Below are 19,588 nucleotides of genomic sequence, written 5' to 3' on the forward strand. Positions count from 1 at the left end.
GCGCAAGTGTTTAGTATACATGGCACAAGACATAGGGAATACCAAGTAAGTGCAGCCTGTGAGTGTATAAATACGATGCCCCTTCTCTACTGAAATATTCTTGTGTTAATATCGCAGCACTATCACTATAGGGTTGTGACACTTAGGGCGCTGTCCGGAGTGCTGTATGTCGCGCGGGATTAGCCGAGCGGTCTAGGGCGCAGCAGTAATGGGCTGTGCGGCTGATCCCGGCAGAGGTTCGAGTCCTCCCTCAGGCATGTGTGTGTGTGTGTGTGTTTGTCCTTAGGATAATTTAGGTTAAGTAGTGTGTAAGCTTTGGGACTGATGACCTTAGTTAAGTCCCATAAGATTTCACACACACAACAACACAGTGCTGTATGAGGCTTGCACTTAGACCTGCCCTGAGAGACGAGACGCAGGGCTGCCGCAGGGCCCACCGAGCCCTGGGACATATCGCGCCGGTTACTGTGCTCATACATTGGGCCACAGCCGCCGCAGCGATGGAGACACCAGCCGAGCCTCCAACACCTCTGCCTCAGCTGCCGAGCCCAGAGGAAATTGCTAATGGAACCAGTAGTGTTAATGCCACCGCTCCGCCAAGCCGCGCTCTGTCAGGTTTGTAGGATGTCACACACACGCGAGGGAGACAATTGGATACCTCAGCCAATGCCGTTCTTTGAAAGGAATTTGAAAGCACGAAACAAATCTACTCGTATTTACAAGTTACCGCGCTGAGAATGCTGGGATATGAGTTTCAAGAAGCCACTCTTGAGTTCTGCCATGCTGGAGAAAGGTCAAGTTGTTTAGTCTGATGCCGCTGTTTTGCTGTACGGTCACGCAGTGATACACATCTTTGCTCTGTGCAAACTGAGCACACTTGCAATAAGATTTTGCTATTCATTCACAGCAGACATGTGCCTCATACGGAACTATAGTCCCGAGTGCAAGTCTCGGTCCGGCACACAGTTTTAAATTGCCAGGATGTTACATAGGGAACTTCGTTAGCCACTATCATGCAAGGTTATATTTGTTTGAAATGGGAATACGCTGAAGTTTAGATACCATCTATTAGACAAGCCTGCATGGCCTGATTGGAAGGGACAAGAAAGAAGGTTAAAGTACCTGTCTGATACGCAGTTTATAGTTCTCCTAATAATTACTTAGAATCTAGAATTTCTCTCTCTCTCTCTCTCTGTCTGTACTACGAATAGCTACACAACGAAATCACCAGATGGCTCCACCAAACAGAAACTTTCAACGCCAGGTACTGAGAAATCACCGCCTAGAAACCTTCTAAGAGTCAGCCGCATCTGGCGCTAGATCGCCGCAGGAAACACATCCGGAGCTACACTCATGAAAATAAGTATTACATCACCCCGCTTCACAGAATAGCTGTAGATAGAAGCTGACGAGGTTCAAAAATAGCTCTGAGCTCTATGGGACTTAACTTATGAGGTCATTAGTCGCCTAGAACTTAGAACTAATTAAACCTAACTAACCTAGGGACATCACACACGTTCATGCCCAAGGCAGGATTCGAAGCTGCGACCGTAGCGGTCGCGCGGTCCAGACTGTAGCGTCTAGAACCGCACAGCCACTCCGGCCGGCGAAGTTGACGTGGATACTGTATCACAGACACAGTTCCTTTGACTGTTCAGAGATGTACACAACCATGCATGAGTAGCGCCTATAAGACGGAGGGGGTTTGACAGTCGATCAGTTCCAGTCATTCCACCAGGAAGGAGGTACACGGCTGGAGTTGTCTGTAGTCTAACCATGCCTAGACGGTCAATACCGCGGTTCGATCGCGTCCACATTGTTACGTTGTGGCAGGAAGGGCTCTCAACAAGTGAAGTGTCTAGGCGTCTCGGAGTGAACCAAAGCGATGTTGTTCGGACACGGAGGAGATACAGAGAGACAAGAACTGTCGATGGCATGCCTCTCTCAGGCCGCCCAAGAGCTACTACAGCAATGGATGACCGCTACCTACGGATTATTGCTCGGAGGAACCCTGACAGCAACTTCACCATGTTGGATAATGCTTTACGTGCAGCCACAGAACGTTTTGTTACCACTCAAACTGAGCGCAATAGGCTGCATGATGCGCAGCTTCACTCCCGAAGTCCATGGTGAGGTCCATCTTTGCAACCACGACACCATGCAGCGCGGTACAGATGGTCTCAAAAACATGTCGAATGGACCCCTCAGGATTAGCATCACGTTCTCTTCACCGAGACTCTCGCCAGAGACGTGTTTGGAAGCAGCCTGGTGAGGCTGAACGCCTTAGACACACTGTCCAGCGAGTGCAGCAAGCCGGCCAGGGTGGCCGAGTGGTTCCAGGCGCTACAGTCTGGAACCGCGCGACCGCTATGGTCGCAGGTTCGAATCCTGCCTCGGGCATGGATGTGTGTGATGTCCTTAGGTTAGTTAGGTTTAAGTAGTTTTAAGTTCTAGGGGACTGATGACCTTAGAAGTTAAGTCCCATAGTGCTCAGAGCCATTTGAACCATTTGAGTGCAGGAATGTGAAGGTTCCCTGATGTTTTTGGGTGGCATTATGTGCGGCCGACGTACTCCGCTGGTGGTCGTGGATGGCGCCGAAACGGCTGTGCGATAATTGAGTGCCATCCTCTGACCAATAGTGCAACCATATCGGCAGCATATTGGCGAGGCATTCGTCTTCATGGACAACGCCCCCATCGTGCACATCTTGTGAATGACTTCCTTCAGGATAACGACATCGCTCGACTAGAGTGGTCAGCATGTTCTCCAGACATGAACCCTACGGAACATGGCTGGGATATACTGAAAAGGGCTGTTTATGGACTATGTGACCCACCAACCACTCTGAGTGATCTACGGCGAATCGACGTTGGAGAGTGGGACAATCTGGACCAAGAGTGCCTTGATGAACTGAACTGGTGGATAGTATCCCACGACGAATACAGGCATGCATCAGTGAAAGAGGACGTGCTACTGGGTATTAGAGGTACCGGTGTGTACAGAAATCTGGACCACCACCTCTGAAGGTCTGGCTGCGTGGTGGTACAACATGCGGTTTTGGTACAGCATGCAATGTTTGGTTTTCATGAGCAATAAGAAGGGCGGAAATGATGTTTATGTCAATCTATATTCCAATTTTCTCTACAGGTTCCGAAACTCTCGGAACCGACGTGATACAAAACATTTCTTGTTGTGTGTATTTTCTGCTGTTGCCAACGAGATGACAGATGCCAGCTCGTTGATAATGAAGACGCGCGGACGCAACTAGCCTGCTGCTCAGTGCCACAGTCGCATTCCACTGCTGAGTTACCGCTGTTACCTATACGCTAATAGACGAGCGATATAGACGCCTTGTCAAACATATAGTGATATTAAATACTCCGAGTCAGACTCAAACAGTTCGATAAGCTGCTGAACATATTTATATGTAAATCGAAGATGGAGAGGGGAATAAAGGAAAGGGAGGGGATTACTCCTGTCAGCTGCATCGGGACATAAAGCAGAATCATGGGCGACGAGTGAAAATGTGCACTGGACAGGGATTCGCCCTTACCAGGCAGGTGCATTAACCACTGCACCATCAGGAACGCAGCTTCATTGCAATTGCGCAGACTATCTCGGCACTGCTCACGGTCGATCCACATTTCCACCGTTTGTTGTTTAGAAGGAGACCAGTTGAGTGCTTGCAACCAAGCTGGGTGGGTGCTAGACACACTGGGCCTACACCTGGAGTATGACAGCAGGAGGACTCTCGTGATTATCCCACGCACCCTGATGGAAATTTGTTCGTCATTCTGGTGATTCCATTTGTTATGATGCCATTTGTGAACAGCATTCCAGGGGGTGTTTTCTAACAAAATGGTTCAAATGGCTCTGAGCACTATGGGACTTAATATCTGAGGTCATCTGTCCCATAGAACTTAGAACTACTTAAACCTAACTAACCTAAGGACATTACACACATCCATGCCCGAGGCAGGATTCAAACCTGCGACCGTAGCGGTCACGCGGTTCCGGACTGTAGCGCCTAGAACCGCTCGGTCACCTAGGCCGGCTATTTCTAATAGGATAACGGTCGCCCAAATACAACAGTTGTAACCAAACGTACTCTACAGAGTGTCGACATGCGTTGCCTGCTCGATCACCAGATATGTTTCCAATCGAACACATATGGGATATTATCGGACAACTTCAACTTCATCCACAACCGCTATTAACTGTCCCTGTATTGACCGACTAAGTGCAACAGGCATGGAACTCCATCCCACAAACTGACATCTGGCACCTGTACAATATAATCTGGCAGCCACACAAGTTATTAATGTAACAGCATCTACAAACTGATCTAACCGAGCACGAATTGCGACCAGTTTTGTAAGTACGGGGTACTGGCTGAAGTAAAGCTATGTGGACAGGTCGTGATTCATTGCTCGGGCACGGCTGGAGTGGCCGAGAGGTTCTAGGCGCGTCAGTCTGGAATCGCGTGACCGTTTGGTCGCAGGTTAGGATCCTGCCTCGGGCATGGATGTGTGTGATGTCCTTAGGTTAGTTAGGTTTAAGCAGTTCTAGGGGACTGATGACCTCAGATGTTAAGTCCCATAGTGCTCAGATCCATTTGAACCATTTGAACCATTGTTGACCAAATCCGTAAACAAAACTTTCTATACGACAACCTTAGTCTGTCTTCGAATGTCTTGTCGACCTTTATGCACGCCGGCCGGTTGAGGCAATGGCTTCTGTATTACTCACACTACAAAACACGAGTCAAATCTTCTTTCGTCGGGAGACTGACACTGCACGTGGACTCGCGATATCGCAGTACAACACTGACTATACAGCTGGAGCTGACCTCAGTCACTGTTGCAGTGTGTATAGGACAACAAAGCCGTGAAGTGGACGTATTACAGCCCTTGGCGTCTGACGACCCCATGCAGCGGATATAACATTGAGGTACCTATAGTGGTAACGGCCAATAAGACGAAAGCCACTTGATAGTGATGTGTAGGAAAACAAATGGGAATAGTATCGCGTTCACAAGGTATAAAAGGGCAGCGCTTTGGAAAGCTGTCATTTGCATTTAGGTGATTCAAGTGAAAAGGTTTCCGATGTGATTACGACCAAACGACGGTAACCAACAAACTTTGATCGCGGAATATCAGTTGGAGCTACACGATTCAGTATTGCGAGGTCCACAGTGTAAGGAATGTGCCACGAATACCAAATTTCAGGCATCACCTCTCAGTACTGGCAACACAATGGTTGACGTCCTTCATTTAACTACCGAGAGCAGCGGCTTTTGCGTGGTGATGCCATTGCTACGAGGCAACCAACACTGCGTTAAATAACGGAGGAAATCAATGTGGCACGTACGACTAACGTATCAGTTAGGACAGTGTGGCAAAATTTGGCACTAACAGGCTATGACAGAAGACGACCGACACAAATGCCTTGGCTAACAGCTCGTTACCATATCGGTTGGATCCCAGACAACTGATGTCAGTTGGTAAGAGCTGATGGTTGGGTTCGGTGTGTGGCACAGATCACTCGAAGCCGTGGACCCAAGTTGTCAGCGAATCACTGTGCAAGCTGATCTAGTAGGCTGTGTTTACATGGAATGAACTTGGTCTTGTGGTCCTACTGAAAAGTTCGTTGTCTGTAATTTGATATGTTCAGCTACTCGGACAACATTTTCAGGCATTTATGGATTTCACCTTGCCAAACAACGATGTCACGCAGTCGGGTGACAATTCTTCGCGACTGGTTTGAAATGCATTCTGGACAATGCGATCGAATTATTTAGTGAACCGGATCGCCCGACGTGAATCCCATCGAACATTTGTGAGACATAACCGAGAGGCGAGTTCGTGCACGAAACATCCCGCGCCGGCGACACATTCGCACATATGGACGGCTATAGCGGCAGCATGGCTCGATACTTCTGTAGGGGTCTTGCAACGAGACTTTTTGAGTCCATACCATGTCGTGTTGCTGCATTACGCCGGGAAAAAGGGGGTCCGACACGATATTTGGAGTATCCCACGATTTTCTTCACCTCATTGTAGAACCAGTGTATGATAGCAGCGCCGTCATGGACTACAGTTCTTCACGGTTGAGAGTGGAGCTAAGAGACTAGCACAGACAGTACATTCCCATTTGCTGCCGTGTTTTCAAGTGTGCTTCCAATCATTGAAACCTATACTGTCAAAAATCTTTTATCTCCGCCTTCTGGTACCGCCCTTGCCCCTTATTTTCTCAGGAATCATTTCCTGCAGTTTGCCCCATTTCACAACATCACCCTGTATAAAAAATAAGGAAAAAGTAAACGAAGTCCAGAAATGAAAACAAGCAACACCATGTACCACCAATAAAATCTAAATACACTCCAGGAAATTGAAATAAGAACACCGTGAATTCATTGTCCCAGGAAGGGGAAACTTTATTGACACATTCCTGGGGTCAGATACATCACATGATCACACTGACAGAACCACAGGCACATAGACACAGGCAACAGAGCATGCACAATGTCGGCACTAGTACAGTGTATATCCACCTTTCGCAGCAATGCAGGCTGCTATTCTCCCATGGAGACGATCGTAGAGATGCTGGATGTAGTCCTGTGGAACGGCTTGCCATGCCATTTCCACCTGGCGCCTCAGTTGGACCAGCGTTCGTGCTGGGCGTGCAGACCGCGTGAGACGACGCTTCATCCAGTCCCAAACATGCTCAATGGGGGACAGATCCGGAGATCTTGCTGGCCAGGGTACTTGACTTACACCTTCTAGAGCACGTTGGGTGGCACGGGATACATGCGGACGTGCATTGTCCTGTTGGAACAGCAAGTTCCCTTGCCGGTCTAGGAATGGTAGAACGATGGGTTCGATGACGGTTTGGATGTACCGTGCACTATTCAGTGTCCCCTCGACGATCACTAGTGGTGTACGGCCAGTGTAGCAGTGTAGGAGATCGCTCCCCACACCATGATGCCGGGTGTTGGCCCTGTGTGCCTCGGTCGTATGCAGTCCTGATTGTGGCGCTCACCTGCACGGCGCCAAACACGCATACGACCATCATTGGCACCAAGGCAGAAGCGACTCTCATCGCTGAAGACGCGAGCAATGCGACGGCCAACACCGCGGTTCCTGGCGTGTCCGCTGTGCCGTGCGTGTGATCATTGCTTGTACAGCAGTGTCCGGAGCAAGTATGGTGGGTCTGACACACCGGTGTCAATGTGTTCTTTTTTCCATTTCCAGGAGTGTATGTTGTCACGAATTTCAGTGTTAAAGCTATAGAGCTGTTGTAGGAAGCTGAACGGCAAAATCGGTTTTGAAAATAATAATAGCTAAAGTTTTCATGTGTTTTAGTAACAAAACAGGCGAGAAACGTGTTAGATTTTTTTATCTTAGGTTGATGACCCACGTTACTCGAAACCAGCACGCTGTTGTCAGTCTGACCAGTGCGAACAAAACAATTGTGGGTTAAAAACGTATTTTCCGATACAGAACGAGTGCTCCAATTTGATGCAATCTCATTCTATTGAATTTTGTACAGAAGACGAGAAGACAACTCACGAGGCATGTGGAGGGAGACGCAGGAGCAGCGGTGCAGCGTGAGGTTGCTCAAGCACTCGAGCTCGCAGTTCCTCTGTGTGTAGGTGCGGAAGAAGCGCAGCCGGCGCTCGTACGGGAAGTAGCACTGGCGGCGGCTGGGCGCGTAGGTGCGCAGCGCGTCGCTGGTGTTGAGCATGTGCGGGTGCACGGCCACCATCACGTCCTGGCCCAGCGGCACGCGCAGGAACTGCAGGCTCGTCTGCGGCACCTCGCCCGGGCTGTGCAGCAGCACCTGCGACCACAGGCGGCGGCAGTCGCAGAGGTGGCATTAAACACTTTAACATTTCTTTTTCATATGGTAATTGTCAACCTAACTTAATACTGATAAGGCATGCTGAAGAAAGGCAAATTTACGTTTTTAGCATTAGCAGATTTAGGAAATCTTTGACAGTGCTGATTGGGATAAACTCTTTGAAATTCTCAAGGAAGCAGGAGTACACCAGACTGAATGAAAAGTTATCTGCCACTTGTACAGACACTATAATGTCGTTTTAAGAGTCGAAGGGAATGAAAGGGGAGCTGTCGTTGAGTAAGGACTGAGAGCATCCTTTAGCCTCTCCCAGATGTTATTCAGTCCGTACATTGAACAAAGAGTCACGGAAACAAAGCAGAGACGTTGAAAAGGAATTCAAGTTCAAGGCGAAGAAATAAAAAAACTTGGTGCTTTTCCGATGACACTGTTTATTTAACACGTCTGGTTCCGCAGGGCTAAGCCGAGTGGCAAATCTCCATGGTCATGGTACCACAAAATTAGAAAATATAATAACAGATAAATTTTTATCTAAAATATAACAGAGGAATTGGCTTTATTTTTGTCCGGAGTTCCACGACACAATGGAAGGAATGAGTCATGATGAAATTCTTCAGTTTCGACTTGAAAAAGTGTGAGGATTTCTGCTAATACTTTTTAATTCTTGTGATAGCTCGTAGATATGGCGGAAGTAAGACCGGTATCCCACCGCTGTTCAGAGCATCTCCAGAGAAGTATCCGCTGGTCGTCGGGGCTCAGTTGGAAGCGGGACTCATCACTGGAGACAGTTCTGCTCCAATGTCACTCCAACCGAATGTGCCCGACAACACTGCAACGGGGTTTTGTGAAGTACAGACGTCAGTGGAAGTCGCTGCAAGGGACATCATGAGCTCAGCCCCATTTCTGTGAGCCACCTATTAATGGTCTTTGTGGTCACTGAAGTACCAGTTGCGCATCAGATCAAGGATACTGATCAATCCGGAGCCCTAAGTTTAGTGTGCCTCTCTGCAGATTGCTCTCTCCTCACGTTCTCTCGCCTCTCTAGGTCGACCGCTTCCTTCTTGACTGTCTTTGGCCATGGTTCACCCATTCCTGCCATAATCGTCATATAGTGGCATCGCTCCTAATCAAATGGCGAGCCACTCGTCGATTACTCCAACCGGCTTCTTTGAACACGACTACACGTCCTATCTCAAATGGTGACATCTGTGTATATTGTTCACACGCCTATCTGTGAGACATAGTTATGTCCAGCTGAGTACACCCAATGAAATTCGCAAAGAATTCATTGCCAGATGTCGAAATGTCTCCTGCTCCAATATAATTTCCCGCTACTGCGAAAGCAAAGAGAGCTTCACTGCAAATTTAAACGCAGCGAAAACCTCTCAGACCAACGGAAACTAAACGGTGTCAAAGCATAAGGAGGGCTATGCGTGAAGCGTTCTGTGAATTTGAAAGTAAAATTTTATGTACTGGCTTGACAGAAAATCCTAGGAAGTTCTGGTCTTACGTTAAATCAGTAATTGGATCGAAACAGCAAATCCAGACACTCTGGGATGATGATGGCATTGAAACAGAGGATGACACGCGTAAAGCTGAAATACTAAACACCTTTTTGCAGAGCTGTTTCACAGAGGAAGACCGAATTGCAGTTCCTTCTATAAATCACCGCACGAATGAAAAAATGGCTGACATCGAAATAAGTGTCCAAGGAATAGAAAAGCAACTGAAATCACTCAACAGAGGAAAGTCCACTGGACCTGACTGGATACCAATTCGATTCTACACAGAGTACGCGAAAGAACTGGCCCCCCTTCTAACAGCCGTGTACCGCAAGTCTCTAGAGGAACGGAAGGTTCCAAATGATTGGAAAAGAGCACAGGTAGTCCCAGTTTTCAAGAAGGGTCGTCGAGCAGATGCGCAAAACTATAGGCCTATATCTCTGACTTCGATCTGTTGTAGAATTTTAGAACATGTTTCTTGCTCGCGTATCATGTCATTTCTGGAAACCCAGAATCTAATCTGTAGGAATCAACATGGATTCCGGAAACAGCGATCGTGTGAGACTCAACTCGCTTTATTTGTTCATGAGACCCAGAAAATATTAGATACAGGCCCCCAGGTAGATGCCATTTTCTTTGACTTCCGGAAGGCGTTCGCTACAGTTCCGCACTGTCACCTGATAAACAAGGTAAGAGTCTACGGAATATCGGACCGGCTGTGTGGCTGGATTAAGGAGTTTTTAGCAAACAGTACACAGCATGTTGTTCTCAATGGAGTGATGTCTACAGACGTTAAAGTAACCTCTGGCGTGCCACAGGGGAGTGTTATGGGACCATTGCTTTTCACAATATATATAAAAGACCTAGTAGATGGTATCGGAAGTTCCATGGGGCTTTTCGCTGATGATGCAGTAGTATACAGAGAAGTTGCAGTATTAGAAAATTGCAGCGAAATGCAGGAAGATCTGCAGCGGATAGGAACTTGGTGCGGGGAGTGGTTCAAATGGCTCTGAGCACTATGGCACTTAACTTCTGACGTCATCAGTCCCCTAGAGCTTAGAACTACTTACACCTAACTAACCTAATGACATCACCCACATCCATGCCCGAGGCAGGATTCGAACCAACGATCGTAGCGGTCGCGCGGTTCCAGACTGTAGCGCCTAGAACCGCTCGGCCACCCTGGCCGGCGCTGGGCGTGGCAACTGACCCTTAACATAGACAAATGTAATATACTGCGAATACATAGAAAGAAGGATCCTTTATTGTATGATTATGTGATAGCGGAACAAACACTGGTAGCAGTTACTTCTGTAAAATATCTGGGAGTATGCGTACGGAACGATTTGAAGAGGAATGATCATATAAAATTAATTGTTGGTTAGGCGGTTGCCAGGTTGAGAGTCATTGGGAGAGGCCTTAGAAAATGTAGTCCATCAACAAAGGAGGTGGCTTACAAAACACTCGTTCGACCTATACTTGAGTATTGCTCACCAGTGTGGGATCCGTACCAGGTCGGGAGATAGAGAAGATCCAAAGAAGAGCGGCGCGTTTCGTCACGGGGTGCATCGCGGTGTAGCTTGCTGTCCAGGCTTCGAGACGGTGCGTTTCTGGATGAGGTATCGAATATATCGCTTGCCCCTACTTATACCTCCCGAGGAGATCACGAATGTAAAATTTGAGAGATTCGAGCGCGCACGGAGGTTTTCCGGCAGTCGTTCTTCCGGCGAACCATACGCGACTGGAACAGGAAAGGGAGGTAACGACGGTGGCACGTAAAGTGCCCTCGGCCACACACCGTTGGGTGGCTTGCGGAGTATAAATGTAGATGTAGATTTGCGGTGAAACTGCGATGCAGCATCACCCATTTATATATGGGCTGCCAAAGTGTTTACAGTTCTGAATACGAATATTAATTTGTAACAGTTTGCATAACTCCTTCATGGTGCGTTGATTTTTTTGTCTCAGAGTGTATTTTACGATGATGGTCAAGTGGTATACATCCATTAAGCTATAAAATCTGACAGATCATGACAAAATAATGGAAATTATTTGCAGGAAACTAAATCTTAAAGCAGCTTTTTGGAGGTATATATATACACTCCTGGAAATTGAAATAAGAACACCGTGAATTCATTGTCCCAGGAAGGGGAAACTTTATTGACACATTCCTGGGGTCAGATACATCACATGATCACACTGACAGAACCACAGGCACATAGACACAGGCAACAGAGCATGCACAATGTCGGCACTAGTACAGTGTATATCCACCTTTCGCAGCAATGCAGGCTGCTATTCTCCCATGGAGACGATCGTAGAGATGCTGGATGTAGTCCTGTGGAACGGCTTGCCATGCCATTTCCACCAGGCGCCTCAGTAGGACCAGCGTTCGTGCTGGACGTGCAGACCGCGTGAGACGACGCTTCATCCAGTCCCAAACATGCTCAATGGGGGACAGATCCGGAGATCTTGCTGGCCAGGGTAGTTGACTTACACCTTCTAGAGCACGTTGGGTGGCACGGCATACATGCGGGCGTGCATTGTCCTGTTGGAACAGCAAGTTCCCTTGCCGGTCTAGGAATGGTAGAACGATGGGTTCGATGACGGTTTGGATGTACCGTGCACTATTCAGTGTCCCCTCGACGATCACCAGTGGTGTACGGCCAGTGTAGGAGATCGCTCCCCACACCATGATGCCGGGTGTTGGCCCTGTGTGCCTCGGTCGTATGCAGTCCTGATTGTGGCGCTCACCTGCACGGCGCCAAACACGCATACGACCATCATTGGCACCAAGGCAGAAGCGACTCTCATCGCTGAAGACGACACGTCTCCGTTCGTCCCTCCATTCACGCCTGTCGCGACACCACTGGAGACGGGCTGCACGATGTTGGGGCGTGAGCGGAAGACGGCCTAACGGTGTGCGGGACCGTAGCCCAGCTTCATGGAGACGGTTGCGAATGGTCCTCGCTGATACCCCAGGAGCAACAGTGTCCCTAATTTGCTGGGAAGTGGCGGTGCGGTCCCCTACGGCACTGCATAGGATCCTACGGTCTTGGCGTGCATCCGTGCGTCGCTGCGGTCCGGTCCCAGGTCGACGGGCACGTGCACCTTCCGCCGACCACTGGCGACAACATCGATGTACTGTGGAGACCTCACGCCCCACGTGTTGAGCAATTCGGCGGTACGTCCACCCGGCCTCCCGTATGCCCACTACACGCCCTCGCTCAAAGTCCGTCAACTGCACATACGGTTCACGTCCACGCTGTCGCGGCATGCTACCAGTGTTAAAGACTGCGATGGACCTCCGTATGCCACGGCAAACTGGCTGACACTGACGGCGGCGGTGCACAAATGCTGCGCAGCTAGCGCCATTCGACGGCCAACACCGCGGTTCCTGGTGTGTCCGCTGTGCCGTGCGTGTGATCATTGCTTGTACAGCCCTCTCGCAGTGTCCGGATCAAGTATGGTGGGTCTGACACACCGGTGTCAATGTGTTCTTTTTTCCATTTCCAGGAGTGTATATTTTTCCCAACCGGAAAAATGGTGGCACTACACGTTAAGGTAAGTGCCTGAATACGTGTCGTCGCAACTCTTCTCTTCAATTTTGGCACGAGAAGGTATCAACGCGACACGGCAACAACTTCTGTGAGTAAGAATATTTTGGCGTTGGGGACTGTGAGAGTTACCTTGAAGCCCTGTATAGGTCCCTTGCAGATGTAGTCGATGTTCCGACTGTAGACCCCCATTACGACGTGCAAGCCGTTGATGGGTCCGGGACCCAGCGAGCGCACGGGATGCGTGACCAGGCCCGAACCGTTTTTGAAGCCAAGCTCGGCGTTCCAATCAGACGGCCTCCTCTTCAGATCTTCGTTGCCATCGTTACGTCTCATCAGGCTCGCCCTGCATAACACGCCAGTCGCCATTTAGCATTAATATTTCGTAAGTGTCTTGGCATATCTTGGCATGTCATACACAAACGATAATGAAAGGAAGTATGATTCATGTAATGAAAGGAAAACGTATTAAGTGTGTGTGTTTCTGCCATTAATGTTCTTACGATCACCAGTATATTAATTCAGTTGAATGATACTATCTATTACTCTCACTGTCATCAAGTTCAATTTGACGGGTTGGAAGGTGTCTCTCTTAACTATAGTCCGATAAAATTACTTGCTAGTTGACGTCTGTCACTTGCCGCGACAGTGTTGTCACATCGGCTGCCGCTCGGTTAATGGCGACACGGAAATACAGTGGGTCACTTCGTAGGTACTGAAGTGGTGTTACAAGCATCAGGTTATGACGGGAACGTCAAATTCTCTGTCGACAGGTTATTTTAAGTAATCAATGACTGAACTGTGGCAGACGACGCTTATTGGAAACCTGAATTTACACTCATGTCCTAACGTGACCACAAACTCGTGATCTCGTGATGTACAATGTATCAGGTCAACAACGTGCGGCACAATTGTTAACCACACTCGCTTTGTTACCTGTGCTTAAAGCTTGCCTCTACGAGTGAAGTCGAGAGAGAAAGATTTCAGTTTCAGAACTAAAAGCGAACTGTAATTTCTCTTATTAACAGGATCTTCCGTCGGTTCTTGGTAGAACAACATTATAATAAATGAAAAGCACCAGTTTGCTTTTGTTCTACAATATTACTTTTATTGCTAACCGGTTTTCGGCTTACAAGGCCATCTTCAGACATTTACTGAGTATTATCACCAAAGAAGTTAAATGTTTGCACACAACATCGGAAGAGAAGTAACACATCTAGACTGAAGTAGATACGTACAGTAAGTAACATCTTTGCAGTGAAATGGTAAAAACTGAACAGTACACAAATAACAATGGAGTTGACAGGAAAACCATGCTATTCCTCTTTTGTGTTAAAGGTTTTCCTGTCAACTCCATTGTTATTTGTGTACTGTTCAGTTTTTACTATTTCATTGCAAAGATGTTACTTACTGTATGTATCTTCTTCAGTCTAGATGTGTTACTTCTCTTCCAATGTTGTCTAACATTTAACTTCTTTGGTGATAATACTCAGTAAATGTCTGAAGATGGCCTTGTACGAAAGGATCCGTTAGTGTTTGGCTAAGGACCAGACCGAGGATTCGGGACCCAAACACATCAAGAAAGAAAACCGGACAAGGAATTGAAAGTGAACTGACCATATGTTGCAGAAATTTAACAACGACGAACTGTTCCTGTGTGACATTGAGCTCTCTGATTGGAGGAAACCGTCTCCAACGCATGAAGTGCCAACTAGCAAGGAATTTTAAATAGTCTATAGTCTACATATAAGGTTATTCTCTCGCGAGTTTTCTGATACAAGAGATACAACGTTTTATTCGTGATCTCGAAAAAATAGTTACGTAATTAATGTTTTGTTGATTTGAAGGTATATACTATAAGAGAGTATACATTATGACCACCTGCTTTAAACTGTGTTGGTTCACGTTGATACAGGAACAGCTGAGTAAATCTGAATGTACTGATACAGTTTTCTCTTTACTTATTCTGATCATTTCTAAACTGACACACAATATTTTAGCGCAATGCAATCTGACTTTTAATAATCCCTACAAAAGAATAGTCCTGACTAACAATAACCTATACTCTTCATGAATCACTTACCTCACAAAAATCTTCGTTATTCGAATTACTGCAATACAGAGAGCGCCAATACTGCCAGCTAAATAAAAGATTCTAACTACTGAAGGCACTAACTACTGATAGGCATATAGTTGGCAAATGAAAGTTTTTGATAAGAAACAATGTATTTACATCTCAAAACTCTGGTATCTCTCTCCCCACATCCACCACTGCTGGCGGCTCACCTCCAACTGCCCAACACTACTGGCTGTTTACGTCAAACTGCCCAACACTAGAGTAACGAATAATCTAACAATGAGTCCAACTAGCCACAGACTGCACACAGCGCAGTCAGCGATTTTAATACAGAGCGCTACGTTTCGTCACCAGCATAAAAACTTAAACAGGCTACTTACAAAGTTTACAGAAGCTTGTAGCGCCAGATGTGTACGCCACGTCTCGCTGTCACGGTAAACTGCAGGCTGGGGGTTCGTGGACCCGAAGCTGGTGCCTGATACCATCCCAGATACGTTCCATGGGCTTCAGTCCAGCTGAATTAGGTGGCCAATAGATCAACATGAGTTCCCTGCCATACTCTTCAAACCATTCTAGCAAAAGTTTCACCTTCTGACATGGACATTTATAGTGCTGGACCATGCCATTACTCTCAAGTATTATGGTATGCAAGTGGTACGAAATAATTTTCACCTTTGTCATGGCTGTCATATTATTAGTACCATATTACGCACAGAAGCCCATGTCAACGTTCCCCTGTGGCTATGGAACAGTGCATGTCTTGAGCAGCTGTTCGCCTGAAAGATGCTGTATCCTGGTATGGGCACTAACCTGATGTAACAAGAAATGTGTTTCATCCGGCCAGGAGACTCGTTTTCACTGATCCGCAGTCTAACCTTGATGATCCAGTGACCACTGCAATATTAATCCACGCTTTCGTTGGGACAACAGGGGAACCTATAGCGGTCGTATGATGTGTAGCCCCATGTTCAACAGTGAATGCTGAGTGACGGCCTCCGAAACCAATGTGTCTCCACAGGGCTCGTACTCGGTCGACAGATTTGCCTCAGATCGCCTCCCATGCAACTTTACAGACAAGGTGTGTTTCCGACCTCCACATTCTGGGATAAAGTGAGGACTTTCAACACGTTATCACCTACTAGTAGCTTCACTGTCCTTCACATCCGTACACAGATCTCACGACAGTTGCAGTTAAACAGCTGAGTACCTTCACAGTTTCTCAGATGCTCATTCCTAGACATGGGGACGTACCATGTGCCATTTGTCAAAGTACCTAAGTCGCTTTTTTTGATGGATTTCCCAATTTGAGGCCTGTACGCATGAACAGACAGAGGGCCTGACGTAGGATGGTAGCCTTTAGAGGACAAGGCCATTTATTCAGGGGCATGCTGCTTTCTTCGGCATCGTGAAACCCCCACGGACCATCGATCCACTCACATCTCCGCAGCGGTGCTTGAAGATGGCTGTGCGTCGGATACGACTGACCGACCTGGTAGGAATTGGGCAGCAACTGGTGTTGTGGTACCAAGTAATACTAAGAAGTCAGCGTCGGCGGCAGCAGACTCGGACGGTAGGTTGGCGAGGCTGTGGCACTAAGGCCCGTGAACGACTTAGTTCTGGCGGCATGTACAGCCCGGTCTTGAACCCATGCCTGCTGCTGGCAGTGTCCACTCGTCTCGCTGCCCAGTGTAACTCTGGCGATGTGGTGGTGCAGCTGGTTTCTGGCAATGAGAAGTAACCAACTGCCTCAAAATCCAGACTTATTACATGTCTCTGGCACGCATTTATTACAGTTAAACCCGGCACCTAGTCAATAGAGACTTGTCTTGGTGTGGTGACATCCCCTGCTTCCTACGCGGTTACTACTGTGGAGTACAGTTTACAGCTGCACTTGGCTATGCGTGCCTCATAATCCTCTGAGTGTTGCTTTTGTGATCCACATGTCACTACACTGGTGGGTACCAACTCGCTATTGCTACAGTGGCCTTCTCATTACTTCTTATCGTTTTTATCGAGGACATAACTTTTGCTCCAAGACATGGCAGCAGACAACATATATTTTTCTTAAAGTACTGCATGCCCACAATGCCACCAGGTGGCAATATGTCTTTCAGCGGAAAGCGATCCTAATATTTTGGCCAAAAATGTGCTGCAACAATCTGTACTGATTTGGTGGAATTCAGAAGCAACAATTCGTCATCTACATCTACGTGATTACTCTGCTTTCACAATAAAGTGCCTGGCAGAGGGTTCAATGAACCACTTTCATACTGTCTCTCTATCATTCCACTCTCGAACGGCACACGGGAAAAACGAGCACTTTAATTTTTCTGTGCGAGCCCTGATTTCTCTTATTTTATCTTGATGATCATTTCTCCCTATGGAGGTGGGTGCCAACAATGTGTTTTCTCAATCGGAGGAGAAAACTGGTGACTGAAACTTCATGAGAAGATCCCGTCGCTACGAAAAACGCTTATGTTTTAATGATTGCCACTCCAATTCACGTATCATGTCTGTGACATTATCTCCCTTATTTCGCGTTAATACAAAATTAGCTGCCCTTCTTTGTACTTTTTCGATGTCATCCGTCAGTCCCACCTGATGCGGATCCTACACCGCACAACAGTACTCGAGAATAGGGCGGACAAGCGTAGTGTAAGCAGTCTCTTTGGTAGACCTCTTGCACCTTCTAAGTGTTCTGCCAATGAATCACAGTCTTTAGTTTGCTCTTCCCACAATATTATATATATCTTTCCAATTTGTAATTGTAATCCCCAAGTATTTAGTTGAATTTACAGCCCTCAGATTTGTGTGACTTATCGCGTAATCGAAATTTAGCTGATTTCTTTTAGTACTCATGTGAATAACATCACATGTTTCTTTATTCAGGGTCAATTGCCACTTTTCGCACCACACAGATATCTTACCTAAATCATTTTGCAAGTCGGTTTGATCATCTGATGACTTTACAAGACGGTAAATGACAGCATCATCTGCAAACAATCTAAGACAGCTACTCAGATGGTCTCCTATGTCGTTTATATAGATCAGGGACAATAGTGGGCCTATAACACTTCCTTGGGGAAGGCCGCATATTACTTCTGTTTTACTCGATGTCTTTCCGCCTATTACTACGAACTGTGACCTTTCTGACAGGAAATCACGAATTCAGTCGCACAACTGAGGCGATACTCCGTAGGCACGCAGTTTGGTTAGAAGACGCTTGTGAGGAACGGTGTCGAAAGCCTTATGGAAATCTAAAAATATGGATTCAATTTGACGTCCCCTGTCGATAGCACTTATTACTTCATGACTACAAAGAGCTAGTTGTGTTTCACAAGAACGATATTTTCTGAATCCGTCCTGACTATATGTCAATAAATCATTTTCTTGGAGGTACTTCATAATCTTCGAATACAGTATATGTTCTAAAAACCCTACTGCAAATCGACGTTAGTGATATAGGCCTGTAATTCAGCGGATTACTCATACTTCCCTTTTTGGATATTGGTGTGACTTGAGCAATTTTCCAGTCTTTAGGTACGGCTCTTTCTGTGAGCGAGTGGTTGTATATAACTGCTAAATATGGATCTATTTTATCAGCATACTCTGAGAGAAACCTGACTGGTATACAATCAGGACAGGAGGCGTTGCCTTTATTAAGTGATTTAAGCTGCTTCGTTATTCAGAGGATATATACTCGTATGTTTCTCATCGTGGCAATTGTTCTTGATTGGAATTCAGGGAAATTTACTTCGTCTTCTTTGGTGAAGGATTTTCGGAAAACCGTGTTTAATAACTCTGCTTTAGTGGCACTGTCATCAGTGACTTCACCGTTGTTATCGCGCAGTGAAGGTATTAATTGCGTCTTGCCACTGGTGTGCTTTATGTATGACCAGAATCTCTGGCAGATTTCGAGACAGACTTTCGTTGTGGAAATTATTAAAACCACCTCGCATTGAAGTTCACGCCATATTTCGAACTTCTATAAAACTTTGCCAATCTTGGGGATTTTGCGTTCTTTTAAATTTGGCATGATTTTTTCGTTGCTTCGGCAACAACGACCTGACCCGTTTTCTGTACCATGGGGGATCAATACCATTACTTATTAATTTATGTGGTATATATCTCTCAATTGCTGTTGATACCATCTCTTCGAAAACATTCCACAACATTTCTACATTTACATGATCAGATCGGAAGGAGTGGAGACTGTCTCTTAAAAAGACGTTAAGAGCATTTTTATCAGATTTTTTAAATAGATATACTTTTCGTTTCTTTTTGATGGTTGTAGGTGTTACGATATTTAGCCTAGCAGCAACTGCCTTGTGGTAGCTAATCGCTGTATTCGTCACAACACTCACTATTTGCCCAGGATTATTTGTTGCTAAAATGTCAAGTATGCTTTCGCAACCATTTACGCTTCGAGTGGGCCCATGAACTAATTGTTGAAAATAATTTTCTGAGAAAGCATTCAGTACAATTTCGGATGATGTTTAATGCCAGCCGCCGGCTTTAAACGTATAATTTTTCCATCATATCGAGGGTAGACTGAAGTCACCACCGACTATAATTGTATGAGCGGGGTACT

The 19,588-nt window shown here is 46.6% G+C and overlaps 1 protein-coding gene across 1 annotated transcript in view; it reads right to left on the reverse strand.

Annotated features, from left to right (window-relative positions):
• The window catches only part of LOC126153937 (pickpocket protein 28-like), a 164,765-nt gene that overhangs the window by 34,280 nt on the left and 110,897 nt on the right, over positions 1-19,588 (reverse strand). Inside the window, exons 6-7 of the mRNA XM_049916103.1 lie at positions 13,053-13,266; positions 7,573-7,843 (exon numbers count right to left, since the gene is read on the reverse strand). Of these exons, the coding sequence (XP_049772060.1) occupies positions 7,573-7,843; positions 13,053-13,266 (485 nt within the window). The remainder of the gene's footprint in view (positions 1-7,572; positions 7,844-13,052; positions 13,267-19,588) is intronic.

This window comes from Schistocerca cancellata, chromosome 2 (genome assembly GCF_023864275.1).
Source record: "Schistocerca cancellata isolate TAMUIC-IGC-003103 chromosome 2, iqSchCanc2.1, whole genome shotgun sequence".
Lineage (NCBI taxonomy): Eukaryota > Metazoa > Arthropoda > Insecta > Orthoptera > Acrididae > Schistocerca > Schistocerca cancellata.